General features: G+C 41.0%; 1 protein-coding gene across 2 annotated transcripts; it reads right to left on the minus strand.

Moving 5' to 3' along the window:
• Positions 1-246: 246 nt before the first annotated feature.
• On the minus strand, positions 247-20,088 carry ZBTB21 (zinc finger and BTB domain containing 21). 2 transcript variants are annotated; one of them, XM_086765761.1, is made up of 3 exons: positions 20,026-20,088; positions 5,484-8,816; positions 247-1,632 (listed from the first exon to the last, which is right to left on the minus strand). In XM_086765761.1, the coding sequence occupies exon 2, from the start codon at positions 8,801-8,803 to the stop codon at positions 5,633-5,635; it is 3,171 nt and encodes a 1,056-aa protein (XP_086621887.1). In that variant the 5' UTR covers positions 8,804-8,816; positions 20,026-20,088; the 3' UTR covers positions 247-1,632; positions 5,484-5,632. The 2 variants fall into 2 exon arrangements, with proteins under 2 accessions (XP_086621887.1, XP_086621878.1); XM_086765752.1 differs by having other exon boundaries at positions 3,982-8,816.
• Positions 20,089-21,516: the final 1,428 nt, after the last annotated feature.

Genomic DNA, 21,516 nt, shown 5'->3' on the forward strand with positions numbered 1-21,516 from the left:
GTGCTCAAGTTTTTAAGAGATTGTCTAGAGCAGTTGGTTTTCTTGTATTTTCCATTAAAAACTCACTGAGGCACTTACTAAAACAAACAAAAAGCCATTATTTTAGTAATGTAAAAAACTATCATTTACATCCAACAAACAGATCAAAGGATGCTCTTTTATAAACCAAATTCCTATCCCACAGACACAATGGTATGTACAATAACATCACACTTTGCCAAGAGATTCCAGTATAAAACACAGTAATTCAAAAGAAACAAAGTGTAAGTTTATTGGACGCCAACATTTCTTAGTCAAGATCTAAGTAAAGAAAACACACAGTAGAAAAAGTTGTACAAAGCAGCAATGGACTTACATTACATTAAAGAAAAGGTTACCCTAAGCTATTAAGTCTCAGTCCTAAAAAAAGTAAAAACCCATCCTCAATTAAAATTCAACACTCGTGTACTGAACTGATATACAATGACTATAAGGTATACAGGATTATAAAACCAGCTTCTTTTGCCTTGCCTCTATAATCCTTTAAAATGACAAGTGATTTGTGTAACTGATTGGAAAATTTTATAGCAAATATATGGGATAATTCCAGTTTCTAGAAGCTGTAAGAAACTATTCCCCTGTACCCAAGCACTAGAAGTGATCCCATTTTCCTGCTTTTTAAAAAGGGACACTGTCAAGAACAAGCCTTAAAACGTGTACTTTATATGTATTTTGCATGTTAAATTGCAAAAAGATAGTTTGTTCTGGTTTAATGGACATATTTTAATTAAAAAGATGCTGCTGCAGTAGTGGGAAGCTTGTGTCTTTAAACAGTAATGTGTATCACTGAGAAACTGGAAAAGTAGATTGAATCCTTTATTCTGGAATAGTGAGAGAAAAAGTAACATGAAAAATAAGCTCAGCCCACAGAATTCAGACATATTTTTCAGACATCCTTGCAATGTGAGGATGCCCTTAACAGGCGTTTTCATGCCCAAGCAGCTCAAGTGTTATGAGTCAATTAATGTTTTTAAATTCTTTGATTTTATTAATATCAAGTATTCTTAGTACAGATAAGTACATATACTGTATACAACTTTTCTCTTGAAAGTGTCCCTTAATGTACAACAGCTATATAGTACAGTTTTTCACAAGTCATTTTAAATAAACAAGAATCAATGACATTAAAAAATACTATCAGGCTGTGTTCAACAACAACAACAAAAAGATTTTAACACTGATTCATTAACAGCAACATTTGAAAAAAACCCAACAAAATATCAACCCTAAGCTTGCTTTGATTTTTATCTAAATCTTCTGGTAGGAAAATGTAAACAATTTTACTGAACAGCATAGGCACATGGCACACAGGCTCATGCCATCTATTTGCACCCTCACTGTTAGTGCCAAGAAGGTAGGCATAGTCTGTCCTTATCCCACGTGAGGAACTTCTAGTTTTACCACTGGAAGCTTGGAACAAAAACAGAGTACACGTAGCTTTAGACCAAACCCGCATGTCCTACTTGGGGGAAAAGAAACAAACAACATCAGACAAAAATCTGGATGTCACTAGAAGGCCTGCCTAAATAGGAAATGCAGGAACGAGTCTCTTACAGCGGTGTTTTGGTTCACAGATAAGGCTCCATCTCCATTCTGAAAAATACAAGACAAACTCTAGTGTCACCCACTGCTTCAGCAGGTTATCTGCTCAATTAACTGTCACAGGGGGTTTCGCTCCCCCTTAAAAAAAAATAAAATTAAAGAAAAGCACAGATACAAGAAGTAAAGAAGGTATTATTATTGGTTCATGTCCTTTGTTTTGTAAAACGACAGAATTATACCCTAGCTGTATATGCAGTTTTTATGTAGACGAAAATTAATTTCAACTTTTGGTTCTAGGATTTAAAAAAAAATCCGTAGGTATTTTTCTGCCATTGCACACTTTCAATGGTTGACCATGGTCCCAATTTAGCAAAGAACTTAAGCACCTATTTTAAAAAAATTAAGACTGATCTCAATGGAACTTAACCATAGGCTTAGACGCTTTGCCAACACACTGCCTGAAAGGAAAAAAAAGTCCCAAAATAAAATACATTTCATGGCTCAACCCTGCTCCTCTTAAATGCAATGGAAATTTCCCCTGTACTTCCACTGAAGCAGGATAGTTCTCTGAGATTTATCTGATAGGTTATAAAAATAGCAAAAAAAAGAAAGAATTAAACATTCTAATCTATATGTTAAAAGATTTGCACATTCCTGTCACAAATGTCAAGGAAAAAAAGAAAACACTTTTTATATTTAAAAAGATCTCTAATTTTAGATAACTTTAGGACACAGCTACAAAAGTAAACAAAATATGATGAAGACAGGTTTTTATATCAATAAATTTGCCTTTTATTTTGGCTGTGGCCAAACTAGACACTCTTCAAAAGACCTTTATTTATAAACAAGCAACTAACATTTTTTTTTCCATAATTTAACTTTTTAAACATATATTAAAGTTATAGCAGTGGAAGCATATTTATTCCGTATTCTCCAAAATAAACACTTCTATCAAGGGCTTTTAAAGACACTGTATAAAAGCTAATAGAAAACCAGAACCGCTATATAAACATTACATATTTAAACTTCAGAGATCCTGAATTCCTTTACTAAACAACAGGAACTGAATTAAAAAAAAAAACACAGAACACACTCAAAGTTAAAAACAAAACTTAAAAAAAACCCCCAACAAACAACTAAAGAAAAACTTAGAAGGAGGCTATTTAGACCAAAAATATTTTATGGATTTTTTATAATACATAGTATACTAAGAAAAAGGTCAAGGTTTCCTCAAAGATGTTGCACAAGCTTTTGATTTAAAGTGTGTGGAATTTATCATCATGTCACATAGCAGAATCCCAGTCGGAAGCTAGATGACTATGACACAGGTTGAACGAGTTGCCATCTTCCTTTAAAAAGCACGCTGATTTTTAAAAGGCTACATATAAACTTTCAGACTGCTGTGTAGAGGAACAATTGGTGAAAACTTAAAAACCATTTTACAAAACCATGTTCATATTTTATATGCACAGAGTTCGTAGATACATTTAAAGGATACTTAGCGAAGCTTTCCGGTTTTCTGATTTTGTTAAACTAGGTTAAGTGGGGAAAGGCTCTTTAGTAGGGCCTGTTGCAATAGGACGAGAGGTAATGGTTTTAAAATAGAGGGGGGTAGATTTAGATTAGAAATTAGGAAAAAATTTTTTACGATGCGAGTTATAGAACACTGGAACAGGTTGCCCAGAAAGGTGGTGGAGGCCCCATCTCTGGAAACGTTCAAGGCCAGGCTGGACGGGGCTCTGAGCAACCTGACCTAGTCAGGGATGTCCCTGCTCCTTGCAGGGGGGTTGGACTAGATGACCTTTGAAGGTCCCTTCCAACCCTAACCATTCTATGATTCTATGATTCTAAGTGCAATAACCATTTTATTTTGAAATTGTTTCTGGTGAGAAAGAGGTTTAGTCTTATTAGGGGGAACAAAAAAAAGTCAGTCACTAGAAGTGTCACTATTGAACAAGTACCTTGTTTTAATTGCAATGTCACCAAAAGAGTTTGACTGATATTCTAACAAATTAGCATAATCGTATTGCCTGAAAGAGGACAAAAAAGGACGTGTTACTATTAGAAGTATTAAGTAACAATTTTAGATTTTAATAAAAAAACAAAACCTAACTATGCCATTTTTTTGGAGGCTGAAAAAACATCCGGGGTCCCTCCTGAGCCAATTCTTTTAAACTTAACTTATAGGAAAAATAATTAAAAAAAAAAAAAATCTGATAGAAAAAATGGTGACACACTTGGGCTTTCACTGAGAAAAATCGACTCTTCTGTGTGCCTAACTAAGGGTGCTCATCCTCAGATTCTTAGGAGTTACTTGTGCTTAATTTTGCTAAATCTTAGTGTCAGCTTGCAATTCCTTTTGAGTTTGGGCCGGTGAAAAAAAAAATCATGGTTACATACACAATTAAAGCCTCACTCCTGCTGCCCCTGCAACTGGTGGCCAAATGCCTGTTGCTTTCAGGAAACACAGACTGGGCTCTGACTAGGTAGTGTGGAATGCAAGCCCCCTCTCCCAACCCGCATGGGGTAAATTTAGACAGGATCATAACTACTGTTTGCATAATTTACGTTCACTCCATTACATTTAAATTCTGGCAGAATAATTTTTCACTGTTAGTTTACCAGCTACTTCTGGGTAAATATTTCTTTTACTTACAGAATAATTTTGGACCCTTACTATAGCTTCTGGTAAAGATCTATGATCCTCCTTACTCTAAACACTCCAGTTGTGATTTGAGGTAAAATAATGGAACCACACAGAATATCTGCAGCCCATTATTACCATGATTTTCAACAAATTAGAAAATTGCAACACGGCATCACAAATGATAGAAAGCGGCAGAAAGAAATATTCTATGCATTGTATTCATAAAATGCAGCGATTGTAGTGTGATTTTTTTTCTCTGCTTTGAGCTGGATATGTATGCTGAACACAGATTTCAAATACGTATTTCTTCATTTATACAGGTGTCTATATAAATATTTACATTTTTAGTTTTCGTTGAAACATATCTTTGTACTCATAGTCAAGCTTATTAATGTGTGTAGGAACACAACTTATCTTCTGTCCCTTAATGAGCTCTCTTTTTTAAATTTAATAGTTATACATTCCTTTGTAGTTAGAATTACAAACAGTTGTACAAATAGTGGAAACAAAATTACGAAACTTGTCTGACATCCATTAAATCTCAGTTCATACTATAAACAGTACCATTTGCATTATGGTGGCTGTTCACACAATGACTTTAGCTACTGAAATATCTATATTAAATTAGTCTTTGGGACATTATGTAAAGCAAAGTACCCTCTCCCCCGATTTTCCTCTGAAACGTATAATTAAATGGCTGAAAGCAGGCTTGCTGCTACTTTTAATATAAAATCTTAGTAATAATATTGCTGACTTCAGATTCTATTTTAATTTGCACAAGTTCCATATAACAACAAAACGAACCTATGTTCCCTTAAAATATCAAACATTCGTATCCAATAACATCAGGATTACTCAAACTTGAGGTTTATTTGTTATTGCTAAAGGTTTCTAAGACCTAAGTCAATACAGCAAGACACTCCATCCACTTCCTCCCTAACTGCAAGTGCATGGCAACTATTTATATGGAGCTTGTGTGTTGGTTTCTTTAATTAAAAAAAAAATTAAAATTAACGAAGTTGGTTACTATAAACTCACAGTTAGAATCCAAATTGTTGTTGCTCTTTCATTTAATATATAACTTTATATATAATACACACGCACACACCAACATCACATGAAGATCCATGCATACAATCCAGATGTGATCGTATTTCAGTGTTAAATGAAATAAAAATTATTCTGTCACTATTAGATCCCAGACCATAGTATTTTAAATTACTCTGCTTTCTACCTACTAACCAAGTTAGTTTACCTTAGTCTTCAAATCCAAGCAGCATCACGAATTCCAAATTTACCATCATTGTTGTTTTGATCCTCTTACAATTTCTAGTTTACATGGCATACATCTGAGATCCTGAACAAAGCCTCCACTGAACCAGGTTTTTAAGGTATCTGTTAAAGCTAATTGTGTGTCTGTTCATGGCTCCAAAGACTAAAAGCGGTCTTGAAAGTCCTATGACAGAGTTTACACATGTATTGTCTTTTGAATGTGATCGCTGAGAGTGGTGGAGCATGATAGAAGAGTGTATCTGACTCCTGTGGTACAAATAATTTTTCAGTAGTAGTGGAGCTTTCAGACAAGCCTGTTGGACTATCAGGCTCCAAAGGCTGTATTTTGGGGAGGGGTGGAGGTAAGGGTGGTGGTGATGGGGAATTAGCTGGTGGACATATCTCAGGCTCCTTAGTTGTGGACTCCTCTGCAGCCTGTGACATGTGAGACTGGACGTGACTCCACAGACGGAAATTGGTTCGGAAGGACTTCTTACACACGTGACAAATAAATGGCTTCACAGAGCACAAGAGCTCTTGGTGCCGCTCCAGCTGTTTGCGTAGAGTGAAAATCTTCCCACACTTTTCACAGGGCCACAAACCAGCATCTTTTTTGGAGACTACTTCCTTAGGTTCTCTGCTTGTTTCAGTGACCTCATCCTCTATATCATCTGCAGGCTCTTCTTTGATCTGAATTTTAAACTGCTTGGAAACACTTAAGTCTTCAGGTAGGCATGAGGAATCTTCAGAATCAAAATTTATTTGTTCTGAAGAATCACTGAATACACTATCTTTCTTTGCAGCAACAAAATTGTTCATTTTATTGGATTCTGACTGAGGCGGCAGTCTTGATAAACTAGTTATTTCTCCATTGTGATCCAGGATAGGTAAAGAAAAGTTCTCCGATGGAGCCATTGTGTTTTGATTGTGAACTTCAACTTGATGACGCCAGATACTAAAAGATGATTTAAAGGTACGCATACACTCAAGACAAGTAAGCTTCTTGTATTCACATTTGCTTTCATGCTCATGCTTCAGCTCTGGAGAAGAAAATCTAAGGCTGCAGTAAGGACAGACAGTAGCATTTCTACAGAGTCGCTCATGATTTCCCTGTTCAATAAGTGAAGAGAGCTTAGCATTGCAGAGACGGCACTGATAAACTTCTTTGCTTTCTACTGGACTTTCAATATGAATATGATCTTTCTGCCTAGGAGCCTTATTTCCTCCGATCGGTTTCTCCCCTGGGTGCATTTTTATGTGCTGTTTAAATTGTGAAAGGAAACGATAAGCTTTCCCACAGTAGGTACAAATATAGGCTCCTTTGGTTCTGGATCTTAAATTTCTTTTGATGACTTGTTGTGCTTGTGAAGCAGACTGTCCCTGAAAACCTTGCTTGCCACGTCTTAGTTTAACTATTAGAGCTTTTTTAATTTCTCTCTCTCTCACTATATCGATCAGTTTTCTTTGGAATTTTTCATCCAAAACAGCATGTGAACTGGAAGCAGGTGAGGGATTCTTCACAATTCCATGTTGTGTCTGGCAGTGCGTCCACACTTTGAAATTTGTGTGAAATCTCTTGTGGCATATGTCACAAGCATAGGGCTTCTCTGGATTATGATACATGTTAACGTGACGATGAAGACCTGCTGTTGATCTGAAAATTTTAAGGCAGTGCTTGCATTTAAATTTTTTATTTGGTCTTGCTTCTTCCATTTCACTGTATTCATCTTTACTGACATCAGAATCAGGAAAATCAGCATCAAGGTGCGTAGGGCTTGAGCCTTCCTCAAAGTTATCTTCTGACCCAGGAGAACGCTGCTCATCTGCCTTCTGTTTCTTAAACGGTAGTCTTCTATCAGCTTGAAATCTCCTTTTTGCTGGAAGTCTGCTTGGTTCCTTGTGATCATCCTCAGTTTTAAAATGAAAGTCTTTATTTGTTGAGGCTGAAGCATCACCCACTGTAACTCTTATTATTTCTGCAGGATCTGAAAGTGGACTGCTAGGTTCAGTTTTTATCCGCACCTCTGTGAGAGGGGAAGCAACCTCCCTATCAGTTGACTGAGAGGCACTGAAAGACCTAAGGCGATGTGGGTGTATTACCTGTGGTTTTTCATCTATGACTAACTTCTCTGATGACTCTTTCAAGGATGACTTCTGAGATACAACATTAAATGCCATCTGGGAATCGTTAGTTCCCGGTGAGGAGGATGATGATACTTGTGAAGGTTTTAGGTCAACAGAAGGTGAGTAAATAGGAACCTGGCTGTCCATGGACAGTGACCGTCGAAGGAGACTTTTTACAAGTGGTCCACTTCTGTCAATGGTTTGATTTTCTGGACCAGATGCACTAGATGGGATTAGGAGTCCTAATTTTGAGTAGTACAGCAAATTCCTGTCTTCACCTTGACCGTTTCCTTTTCCTGCCTCTCGCAACAAAAAAGTAGATTCTGATGTGCCACGCAGAGACAAGACTGGTGGACGTGGTCTTTTTAATGACATCTCTGCAGCCTTTCCTCTTAAAAGCTGACCACTGCTTCCTGGTTCATCGCTTGCAATTTCTTTCTCTACTAAAGGCATTTGAGGCAGTACTGTGTTTCTTTTCACTAAACCACCTCTGCTCTGATCCTCCACACTTCCAGAAGTTTCATGAAGCTTGGTATAGCTCACAGGGCTTTCCTTCAGCCATCTCCTCTCAGTCAGTGATAAGTTGTGAAGGGTTTCAGCTGGTTTTGTTACTTGTGGTCTACTGCTAGTTTTGACAGCAACAGAAGGTGAAGGTTTAGAAGTATGGCTTAAATCATGGTGTGTTTGATTTATACTTTTTGCTTGTGCTTCCATTCTGTTCTGACAGACGATGACACTTCTCTTCTGAGAACTACTTTCATCTTCATCGTGATATAGTATTTTCTTAATAGGGCAAGCTGGAAAAGGTGCTTGAGGACTCTTAGAAACAATGTTTGTAAGAAAGGATATTCCAAGACTGTAGCCTAGTTCTTGCACAGCTGCAAGACTGCCTTTCTCAATGAACAAGGATGAAGAATAAATGTAGTTTAACACATTATCAAAAGCATCTGGTTCACAAAAGTCAAGTTGAAACACTGACTGAGACTCATTCTCCTTATTTGTGAACAGAGTCTGGAAGTATTCACTGCTGGCAGCCAGAACATTTTTATGAGCTCGGAATTTCTGATCTCCTACTATCAGAACAACATCACACAGCTGTCCTTTTAGACGCTCCTCATTCAGTGCGCTTAGAAGTGAAATGGCATGTGCTGGATTTACGTAATGCAAGAGCCCCTCCATGATTCTGATGTTTCTGAAAAAGAACAACAACAACAAGAAGTTGTAGGCTGTCTTATGTGAACTATTGTTAAAGTAAACACACCTAATCCCTCTGTGCTTCATAAACTGACTAAACCACCATCAACAGTGCTGAAGGAAACACTTTGGAGGAAAGGTATGGGAATTAAAACAACACTGCTAGGGCCAGGCACAGGCCTGGCTGGAGAAGAACCAGCTCATGTGCCCACTCCCAAATACACTGTTAATCGCTGATCTTACACCAAGAATATTACACCTAACTAACTGAGGGGGGAGAGCTGTGTTCTCTTCCTGCAATATACCTGTCCACCTGAAGGAATTCAATCATTTCACTCTTGAGCATCTTTTTCTCAGCTTTAGCTTTATGAAGATCTGTCTTGACAACTGTATTGATAATCAGGAATCTAAAACTTAGTTATGCCAAGTCGCCTTTCTGAGGCTAAGCAACCCTGACAGTCTCCTGCTGACTAAACAAATTAATGGGGTTCTGTTGTCATTTTTAATAGGATGATGGAAAAGGCATTAATACTGGGAAGGTAGAAGGAAGCAGGATTATTGTCTGTAATCTAGATTAACTCATCATGTTTGCCTACATTTAATAACTGTTGTTAATATATCTAGCTATCAAATACATGTCACTTGTAACTGCACTGACAGGATCTGGTTGCTTTGTCTAGCTGAAAAGAACCAAAGAACTGAACTCTCAATCTTATTCATTAGCATAAGAGCACTTTGTGCCCACAACCCATATACTCGAGGAAGAGTTACCCTTGGATGCATCCAAGAGTACAATAAGCACAAATTAAACTGCAGTGCATAAATCTCTATGTTCCAAATGCTTAAAAACACAGCCTACTCCATAGTGCAGCATGTCTCAATAACTCTGACTGCTCCTGATTAGATCTTAATAAAAAAGAATCAGGTTTTAAGCCAGTTTAAACAAAAAACTCCTGTGGCATTAATTGAAATTTATATATATGTACACATGAACATGCAGAGAGAAATCAGCAGTATCCAATTTTCTTTTTTTTCACAGAAAATCTTACAATTCTCTTAAGTTAACCTGTAAGAGTTTTACACGACCTTCCTCTGTGGTGGTAGTAAAACAAGTCAATGATATGTCTGTTAAAAGCAATCCTCTTCTTTTTACAGCTGAATTGAGAAACTACTCTTTAGATATTTCTACATGATGTATGCTACTACAACAAAAACCTTTCACTATTCATCAGCTTACAAGCAAAACTGGAAATCAAAATAAAAAACAATATTAAGAAGCTGTAATCCCATAATTAATAAATGGGGGTGGTAAATCTCACAACTAATGGATACAAATAAGTGACCAAAGTCTAAATTAATATTATTGAGAAATGACTTACAGTGGCTGCATAGTGTCTTAGAGCATTGATCGTACCACAGGACTGAGCCAGCACTTCTACACCTGAAACTACTGAATAAGTTAACAGTGTTATAGCAATAGCAAAAGCAGAATTCCATTTCCTCACCAGATCTGGCTCCTCAATGACTGTTTCAGTGTCTCGCAGTGTTATTTCACAAACACTAATTTATCCTTAATTCATTTCAGATAGTTATAATGCATAATTGCAACCCCATCTAAAAAGAGCAAAGCAGTCAAGCTTCTATGAATTTGAGAAACCAATCTGTTTTGTTTTGCTTTCTATGTTTTGCTTCAAAGGACAGTCTGTGGGGTGTGCACTACCCACCTCCTTTGTGGGTGCCACTGTGGTGGTGGGGTCTGATTGGCCCTAATCCAGTCTTGTGGTCTAAGCACTCATTAAGACTTGGAGCATTATGAGAACATGTGTTGCAAGAATGCATCTTTTCCTTTAGTTTCCTTTGAAAGAAACTGAGTTTGTAAACTCAGGTGATTCATCTGTGATGCAAGCTGCAGCATGGTATATGGAGGTAACAGATCAGCAGTGTGTTTATGAAGGAAACTTGAACTAAAACAGTACTGTGCAGACACCCAATATAAGTTGCTGCAGAACCCATACTTCAAGGACGCAGTGGAAAAGGAGTATATTTGTCAAATGTTTTGAAATATTTTCAAAATCTTTCATTTTAATCTGCTTTACTCAGGCCTTGTGTCTTGTGTAAGAGACTCGCTGAATAAACACCATGTAATTACTACGCGTTCCTTTGTCCATCAGTAATGCTGTTAGTACAGACAGGTGTAAAATCTACATGCCTAAAACAGATTCCAAGAGTCACTCATCCTTCTTTCCACATTCTCCATTTTTATCCATAGAACACCTTCAATTTATTACATTACACAAGATGGAGTTAAGCATCCCACTACAATCCTTCCTTCCCTTCTCTCAGAGCACAGTCTCTTCTGTGCAGTGAAGGAGGCAGAGCTCTTTGGTGCAATGTAACTCTGTCACTTCAACAGTAACCAAGGCTGCAACATACACAAATGACAAGGGACCAAATTAATCCTGCAAAGGCAGCTTTAATCTTGGTATTTCCTAATTCAAGTACTTGACTTCCAGCTTAATAGCCTTTAAACACAACAGTCAGAAACAAAACAAGCTATGATACGTTAAGAAACAAAAAACAGAACTGGTTTGCAGCATCATTTTAACACATTTACACAGATCATCTGAAAACCTGAAACACTTAAGTGTGAAAAAACGCACAAGGATTACCAGAGTAAATGTGCAATCTATTAAAGTTTCACTATGTGAACATTTTTTTCAGTAACAAAGTTGATCCAAGACATCCCTGCTTTCTTTTGTTCACCTTCTCTGCACACTGCAGTTCACTCCTTCAGCCGTGTCAGTACAAGTATTTGCAGGCCTGTATCACACAGCAGATCAGACAATAAATAAAAAACAAAGAGTATCTCTTTTCAAATGCTCGACAATTTTTATATTAAACCACAATCTCAAGAATGATTGCTTTGGCATAACTGAAGAGGCACGAAACGGTGGTAGTGGAGCAGCTATAGGAAGACAAGAACTCCCTATAACACTTTGTTATCAAAGCCAACGCTTGCCTGACCGCGCTTGGCCCGGGCACAAAAGGTGTGCCTAGCTGTCAACTAGATAACAGAACTATGGCAGTCTCTTGTGATATTAAATTTGACTTCACGTGTTTGAGGACTCATACTTCCTCATCTGAAGATTATTTTGCCACTAACTGCCTCAGCTCTTCCTCCAGATAATCTGCTCCTATCCTCTCCAACTATTTTTTTCTAGCCATCTTCACTACCGACTGGAAACAAAGCTCTTTCCTCTTTTCTTCCATGATGTTCCGGTGACATCAAGGAAACAGTAGGAGCATATCAGAAAATCTTCCATTGTCATGCTATAGTAGCTCCTGCTCCTCAGGAGGAACAGTGACAGCAAGACTCCAGACCCTGGAAGGGCAAGTGCAGCAGAAGCACCTGCAGCCTTCCTTTGGGAGGCCAAGAAGAGATTTTACTGTCAATCTTCAACAGCCCTGTACCAATCTCAGCAAACTAGATTTCAGAAACCTCAGTACCATATTTGGTAAAAGATCTATTTTATTTTTGAGCAAGGATAGAAAAAAACCCCTCTACTATTTCAAAATTACTTTCTACAAAAAAAAAAGAGCTCTACTTGGGAAGCTGTTCACAAAGGGTGAAAAACCTTATTCTTTGGCTCAGCAGTCTACTGATCTTCAACAGCTACCTGCCTTTGAAGTGGTAGTTCCCTCTCCTATCCTCTGTCCTTTACTCTCACATCTCCTCCTCCCAGCCCTGTGGTACTCTCCTCTTCCCTTCACCAGCTCTGCTGTTCATTTGACCTTCCAGTAAATTGATGCAGCTGCCTAAAATGAAGCAGGAAACAAACAAAACCAAGCCAGCTTTTTAATATCTGTTTGCCATTTTATAGATTAGGAGCTTAATCAGCTCACTCAGGTCAGATGAGCATCGGAGCTGCAGCAAGAGAAGCCGTGAAACCACCCATTCTTTGTCAGCAAGTTGTTCAATCAGCTTTGTCGACCTGAAACTTCACTTTCAGAAACAATGGAGTCACCAATGCTGAAGCTTTAAAAACAGAATCAGGCAGACATTTATGTGAAAAATTTCAGCATAACAGCTTCCACTTGCAAATACACAAGTAACTAAAGTAAGACGTTGATGTTGCCTGCTGACTTCCATTATAACGACGCAGCTGTCAGCGAACACTATGTTAATAGCATGTTGGAGATAGTAGTGGGAAAGACTATATTCTGAAACACTTAATGAGATGGTATGTTGCAGCAAGGAGGTGCCAGGGCTGTGAGAAACTGCAGTTAGAAGCAGAGGATACAAGGACGGAAGAGGAAATGCGCACAGAGGAGAGAGGCAACAAGGGAGACTTAACAGGGGTTTCAACAGGGAAAACGTACATAAAAAGTGTGGTGGGGGCAAACTCACTAAAAAAACCCAAAGAAACATGGATCATATTGACTTTTATAAGTCAATGCCAGTGACTTTCAGGGGTATCCCCACGTAAATGCACGAATGTTGCACTCGGTTGAGTGCTTTGCAGAGGATTTGATGGCTCTCGTAACTCCTCTGCTGTTTCAGACGCAAGGGGGGAAAAAAGTCCCATTATGCATCAAGAGTTCAGATGCAAAAGAAACCTACACTGCATAAACTTCCACTCAAGCATCCTATGCTGTATTTTATTATGGGGAGAAACTCTTCAGTAGGGCCTGTTGTGACAGGACGAGGGGTAATGGTTTTAAAATAGAGGGATGTAGATTTAGATTAGATATTAGGAAAAAAAAATGTTTACAATGAGGGTTCTAGAACACTGGAGCAGGTTGCCCAGAGAGGTGGTGGATGCCCCATCCCTGGAAACGTTCAAGGCCAGGCTGGATGAGGCTCTGAGCAACCTGATCTAGTCAGGGATGTCCCTGCTTCTTGCAGGGGGGTTGGACTAGATGACCTTTAAAGGTCCCTTCCAACCCAAACCATTCTATGATTCTATGATTATTATTTCAGTTTGACAACAGTTTATCAAATGCCTCTTCTCCCAACAACGGTCTTTGCAACACAGACGCTCTCCTACAGTCCACACATATTGACACACACCTGCCTCTACACACCCCCAAAAGCTGTATGTAAATGCTCCAAACTTGCAGAGCAAGATTTTTTGCACCTCCATAATACTCTTCTAACTAAATATTTGAGTAATCTCTTGCTGCAAGTTTGGAGATTCTGTCCTCCTGGATTTAACAAAATGTGACATCAACTGCTATTGCCGTTTTCCACTGCAGACAATACTGTGAACTTTCTCCACAAAGACAAATGTTTTCCATTTCCAGTAAGTTAGCAGCAAGGAGAAACTCACTGGTATGAAGGCAGGTATAAAATCAGATAAATAATATATTTGCTACTGTGTGAAACTGATGTATTAATTTCCAACTACTTATCCTCCAAACACACAGAAGCAGAAGTTTAGGGAGAGGAAAAGAAGAAATTCTATAATTCTGTGCAGTCTTCTCTTTTGTCTTCACTAGAGACAAATAATTAGCCGTTATCCTGATATAGACTAGAAATTCTCTTATCAATTAGAGACTACTTTTCACATTCAGATTATACCTGTAGTTTTGCCAGTTGACACTCAAAATACCTCCTCCTAACTTGTAGCAAACTACACAACGTCAGGATAACACCACAAAGTTCCACTTGTCCTTCTTATTCTTATTTACAAACAAGCAGCAGCTGAGGGTGCAATTTCATCTTGCTCTCAGTCCAGTCTAACCAGGAATTGCTCCTGCAAGGAGCAGTCCATGTCTCCTCCCCGACTCGGGAAGGACTAGTTTGCTGTCAGACCAGCAAACTGATCCAGCTGACCATGGGATTGCACAACTACTGGATGTAAGGGAGAGGGCAGGAATGAGCGCTGGCTGTGAGCTTTTCTGATTGTTCTTGAAAGAGTTCATGAAGACTAAAGCACATCTAATACAGTTTCATAAAATATTTGTCCTGGCCTCAACCTCTCAACTAAAAGGTGTGTAACTCATCATCCAAATTGCTGTAAACTAAAGAGACTAAAAAGTTTAAAAATCCCTTTCCCTAAGAAGTTCTTCAGTTAGCGTTCTCTTGAGTTTTTTAACATTGCCATTAAACTCCCTGATGGGACAAGACCTAAAGGCTTGACAGCAGAATATGCAATTTAAACAACTACAAAGAGCTCACTCCTAGAAATACTTCATATGATTTTTTTTCGGTAAGAGACACACAAAATCAAGAATTTGAAGAAGGCGAAATACACACCAAACATGTACACTTGTACTCTTTCTACAGGTTGACTTTATTATTTTATTGGCAATGCTGAGATTTACGTACCAAACTGAATAATATTCCATCATCTGCTTTACTGTATGAGCCACTCTTTCTTTGTTTAACTGCCGTAACTCACAATAAAATCTTGCTATATACTGCTTTTAATTTTGCTGGTATAGTGAAAATGACAAACCCTAATTGTGGGCATATCTCTATTAATATAAAGGAGCTTTTTACAGGCACAGTCTATTTTAGATGGGAAGAGAAGCCAGTTACACACATACAAGGTACTTTTCTACCAACAGAATTGTGTTTACACTAAGGTTTCTATAAGAAAACTAGAGATGGGGAAAAAAGTTATGCACTTTAGCTGAAACACGCAGAACTAATATAAAAGCTGGGCCTAGAAAATTGTCAAGTGAGAAACTTATGATTCAGGGAACAGAGGTAACTTCCACCCACTGAAGGGATCCAAAGAAAACTCCATTCAGCCATCATCAATTGTGGGCAAGATACTGGGAAGACGATACCAGATGCTGTAAAAGGCGAAAGATAACAGCAATTTTACGAGTTTTATGTGAGAGATTTACAAGCTCATGAATAGCACGTGGAAGATTTTCAGCTTACTCAAAGTCCATGTGCATGTGGAGGCAGGCAAAGTCTCACATACTTAAAAAAAATACTAAAAATCCTCCTCCATGAACATGAATAGTATTTTCTCTTTGTTCCTCAAAAGTATTTATGAGAAAGCAGCTGGTCCTATTCTTAATGAACTTCCAGGGAATTTGGCTATTGACCTCAACAGCTGAAGGACTGTACTCACAGTTATGTCCTGGCACAAAATACACTAATCCCTCTTGGTTGTAACAGGTAGATTAGGTTATAGCAAACAGTGATTGGAAATCACTGTAATTCTGCTGCTTTTCCTTCCATGCTTCTTAATTTACTTTAAAACGATTTTTGTGAGGCATATTTACTGTACCAAGTACGGTCTTTTTGAAAAATTCTCTTAAGATACTCACAAATGCATTCAGACCAGTATGTCAAATAGTTCACCCCAAAGTAGCTCTAATTTTTCTTAGCTGGTGGGCACTTACCCCACTGGGAATACTGGTAGACTCCTCGTTCCAGTGCATTGTGGTGTCAGGCTTAGTGCTGGCCCACGCATGACCCACACAGTACCGCAGGGAAATCAGTGAGTCAGAGGAATGGGGGGCAAGGAGGTAACAGGGACACTAGCTCCCCCTCGTATAAGAACTCTCCCTGTGCTAACCACAACGTATCAAAGAGATTACTGAGAACGAATTGCAACCTAAAGATTACTCACACTGTTAAGTGCTGATGTAGGATGGAACATGGATAAGGAGATTAATTCCCCGAGACAAAAAGGGGAAAAATATTTCTTCCTTTCCTGAAGAATGCAACTTAACCGTATATGAACGGACAAATTTTAAAACATTTTTTAAAAATTATTTGGACAAAGGACTTTTCATGCCTTTTCATCACAAACTGTATGGAAAGACTGTGCACAACAGAAGTGTGGTGTTTCACTAAATCTCAGAGGGAAAACTCCCTCAACAATCAGCACTAGGTGATTTTAAAACTTTATTTTTGATGGGCTGTAAGATTGCTGAACTGATAGTGGTAGTGCTAGAGGTAGGATGAGTTTAGAAAGGTAGAAGAGTTGCTCAACACTCTTTTCTTGTTCATAAAATATGCCTGAACTATTCTAGAACAATAAAATACATAAAGTAGCCAATAAGCAATGACGACAGATGATTTTCTTTTTTTATTTTACTGTAGAATGAAAGAAAATATAGAAGAATTCCTATCTTAAATATTAAGGAAAAAAGTGGGAAAAAATTACAGTATATAGACTAATATTAAATCTACACCATAAACATTTGGGGAAAGCAACTCCCTCTGCACACAGCCTCTATTTTAAGGCAGGGCATACTGCAGTCTTTCCACTTGCAACAAAGGATTTTGCTGCCTCTGAAAATTTTTTTCTCCCTTTCAAGGGTCTCACATCATTAACTGTAGTAGAAAACAACTCACTTGCTCAAAAGTTGAGAATTTATTTCAATGAGAGCTGGAAACAGCTGCAACAGTAGTGTGTGACTCACAGCATAGTACCTCCCAGTGCAGTACAAACCATATGATGGTTACAGCCCAACTTCCTCTCCCCAGCTCCTCCTTCCTCTACCCTGTAAGTCTACACTTGTTTATAGACCGTAGTTATCACTATTTTGCAGATAAAATAACTTTCAAAACGTTGAAAATTGTAACTGGAAATTACTTGTTTTTTTTTTTTTTTTTTTTTTACAGTAACTGCCTGACAGCTACTGAAGGTCAAAACCAAACAACTTCAATATAGTATGAAAGCTCATAGCTTTCTGTGAAGTCGTCCTTTTAAGCCCAAATGTTGGGCATGCCTCTAACTAATCTTAAGGAAAGCACAGTCAGCCATTGCTATGAAGATGGTCAGAGCACCAACTATTTAATTCTCTGTGTATCAGTATTCTCTAGGATCACACACACAAAAAACCCAGTCTCTTAGTGATGCCAAGCTTCTAGTGATCTGGGGGGTTCTCCGTCTGAGAAGCATGTTGAAGTTGAGTCAGCTGACAGAGTATCACCCTGAACCTGGAACCTACACAGTAGGAAAAAGAAGCGTTCACATTTATTATGCTTGTTTACCATTAAATGTACAGTACAAAAAGGACTTCAGGAACTTCTTACAAGCTATTAACTCTTTTGATATTAAGTAAGAGTGCTAATATATACTAAAGAATAAGTTACCTTAAGCACTAAAAAAAAGCATCCAACTTTAATGACTTTAATCTTTTTTTAACATGACTTTAATCCATTTTGGATCAGGGGGCAATGCTGAAATTAGTGGAGGAACAAGATCACCACTGAAAGCAAGAAATGTGGTCACCCACTCTCAGTTCTGATCCCCAGGGGTGATCTTGGCTCCAGTAGGCTTGAGGGAGCTCACAGCTGGAGACACCCCTGATAGATCCTGGTCTGGTACGCATCACTGTAGCTGAAAACTCCAGAGGTTGTACTCTGTGACATCTCCCTGCAAGTCCCTACCGAGAATGACAGTTCTACGATCCAGGTAGGTTGGGTGATTTTCTACAGGTAAAGAAAACCAAATAATCTTATGAGATTACAACCGTATAGCATGACGGCAATAAAATTTCTACGAGAAAGGGATGTCAGACCTCCTTCCACTCAGAGATGGCCACATAATTCGTTTTTTGCAAACAAGGTTTATAAAAACAATTGCTACAGTTTGCTCAAAACTTCCCCTCAAGAACATCGGCATAACCCTGGTGGAAAATTTTAGTCAAAGGAGCTAGTTTGTCAGTTTGAGGAAAGTCAGAACAGAACACTATAACTGGCAGCATTCAGGCAATACAAACATAAAGCGGTACTAAATCTCTCTGTCATACACACTTACTACTCCTGATTTAATATTGAAAGTATTCTTGTACAAAAATATATTTTAAAAAATCTATTTTCATATTAAATCTAAGAATAAAAATGTTAACTATAACTTAACTACAAGATCTTCACTGTATTCACAAGAAGTTGTGTAACTCATCACAATCCCTTCTTATACCTACAGCCTACCTTCCTCTTGCTTCCACTGTGAGTCCAACAACAAAAAACTGAATAGCTTTTAAAACAAGTCCCATTTAATTATTAAGAAGAGCTTATTCCACAGTATTTCCTATCTCATAATAACTCCTTCAGATTAAGTTTTCCTGTTGTTCTGATACTTTACATGAGCCGCATCCAATCTGGATGTATAATGACAGTTTGGGCTTCAAAGAGCATTAAAGTAAAATTTTCTCCGACAGCTGTGATCGGGTGAAATACCTTCCACTGCTTCCTGCAATTTCATAGCACATGCGGGTACACCGCACAGAGGGTTTTTCCACCAACCTAGGAGATGCACTTTTTCCTACTCATTAATAATACAGCCGAAGAGCGCTTGGACTTGTAAGACTACACTTTGCTTAATACCTGCATGTACTTATACGTCGCAGGAACCTTGCTGGATTGCTTTCCACCCTGAAACTCGCGGGCTAGCGCGGCTCTCCCTTCAAGACAGACCGGGCAGGTCCTACGACACTGAGGCGCAGCCCTCCCGGGTCCTCTGTCACGTTTTATGGTTCAGAGCAGAGCCCGGGGAGAGCCGGGAGCCGCAGCTCCCGCGGGCAGAGGGGGAAGAAGCGCCGGTGCCACCGACAGCTCCAGCTCCGGCTCCCGCTCCCTCCCGCGGCCGTTGCGGCGGGGCGGGGCGGGGCAACCGCCCCCTCCGGCGGCGCTGCCCAGGTAGGGGGACGCAGGGACACGCGTACGCGGGCGGACGCGCGCTCCTTCCCGCCCGCCCAGCCCCGCCCCTGCGGGACGCAGGCACGCCCGCGCCCCCCGCGCCGCCGCTCCCGCCCCAGCACCGGCGCCGCTCCGCATGCGCCGTGAGGGAGAGCGGCGACACGCGCTGCCCCGGCTCCGGCCGCCGCGCAGGCGCAGTGCCGCGGGATTCCGGCCGGGCGAGGACGGGGGCGGCAGGGGGAGGGGTTCGCGGCACAGGCGCACGAGGGGCAGCTGGAGCGGCGTGCGGGAGCGGAGCATGCGCAGAAGGCAGCCCGGCAGGTCTATGTGGCGGGCGTGTGCCGGCGCAACCGGCAGCAGCCGTTTCCTCACAGCAAAGGGAGCATGCGCGGAGGCGAAGGACACGAGTTTCGTAACCGGCGCAGGCGCACTGCGCTGCCCGGGGACCGTAGCCCCGCTCGGTGGGGGAAGGAAAAAAAAAAAAAAAACCACCTCAGAGTTACGTCAGGAAAAGACGCCTTTGTACACGGGGAGACCCATACGGCGCGGGCAGCCCCCGAAACGGGCGCGAGACGCGGCCGTTACTCACCCTCTCCGCCGCCAGCCGCGCCCCCCCCTGCTGCCCCCCTCGGCGCCTCCTTTCACGGCTCGCCCGCGCGCGCTGCTGCCACCGCCGTGATTCCATCCATCTTGAATTTGACGTCATCCCACACCAGGGATGAGGTCATCGAAGGGAACGCTCGTCACGTGCGCAGCGCTCCGATTGGCCGGCGGGGGAGCGGGGGGCGAGGCGCTGGCGCGGCGGGGAGGGTAGCGGTTAGGGACGGTTACGGGGGATCCCCCCCCCCTTCCCCCCGTCCCAGCCACCACCACCCGCCGCCCCTCCCCCAAAGGTAGCGCGGCGGGCGGGAGCCCTCACGCGCGCGCAGGCCTCCCTCCCGCGCTCGGCGCTGCGTGGCGGAGAGGGCGCCAACGGCCGGAGTCCCCCGGCACCTCCCCGGCTGCCTCCCTTCCCCCCCCCCCCCGCCCCGCCGCCTCCACTGCCCGTTAACGGCTTGGCGCCCGCGGAAGGGAAACTGAGGCAGCCGAGGCGGGGGTCGGGGGCGAGGGAGCAGAGGTCGTCGTCGTCCCCCTCACCCCCCACCGTCGTGGGGCCGGTGTCACGGCGGGGCCGGTGACAGCGGCGGCGGGATGTGGCGGGGCGCCGCTGTGGTAACCCGCACGTCGTCGTCCCTCCTCCCCGCAACGGCCTGAGCCCCGCGTACTGCGGGCGGGGGTCCGGGGAGGGGGGCGTGGCCCCTGCGGGCGGCGTTAATTCGCAGTTTAGCTAATTTAATAGGGTGTTTCGTTGTGTTTATGGTTTTGATTTAAAAAAAAAATAATCTTTCTTTTTTTTTTTTTTTTTTTTTCCTAAAACGTAGAGGGGAATGTCCGGCGCGGTTTGCGAAGAATCTCGATTTCTAGTGGCAGGCACGTGGCGTCCTCGCAAGCCGCCGCGCCGTTCCCCCGTGTTAGCGGGGAGGCACATGCCCGCGCGCTGCCGGGTTTTGGCTCGTACCCTTGGTAGCTGCTGTACTCGTTCGTGTCTTGATGCGATTGGAGGGGTTTACAATGGCCGTTGTTGTTGCCTTAGGCTCGCTTCTCTTTGAAATCATCCACTTTGAATTAAATACCTGAATAGGGCTTTATGTGTCGAAACACAAGCATTAAAATAGAAATGAGAATTACAAGATGTCTTTTCTCTTGTTTTCGTTGAAAGCTAATCTGGCCTATTATCTTTTCATTAAGGACAGCTCGAATTCTAGAGATTAACATCTAGTCTGCATACATGTGTTTCCAGCAGTGCTTTTAGATATTCCACCTAAGTCACAAATACTCTGAAGCAGCTACTAGAATCTCCGTAATGTGTTTAGTGCTGCGTTTAAATCTTTTTGCCAAGCGTTTGTTCCAAATGGGCTAAAACCTGTGTGAGAAAAACAGTGATGTGCCTCACTGGATCCAGCTCCCCTCTCCAGATGTATTTTTTTTTTTTGTCATTGCCGGCTCTTTTGGTGGTTTTGCAAACTTGCTAAGCTGCCTG

This window comes from Chlamydotis macqueenii, chromosome 1 (assembly GCF_036417535.1).
Source record: "Chlamydotis macqueenii isolate bChlMac1 chromosome 1, bChlMac1.mat, whole genome shotgun sequence".
Lineage (NCBI taxonomy): Eukaryota > Metazoa > Chordata > Aves > Otidiformes > Otididae > Chlamydotis > Chlamydotis macqueenii.

Coding starts and splice junctions, on each gene's coding strand:
- ZBTB21 (XM_086765761.1), bottom strand. CDS start 8,803: ATGGAGGGGCTCTTGCATTACGTAAATCCAGCACATGCCATTTCACTT.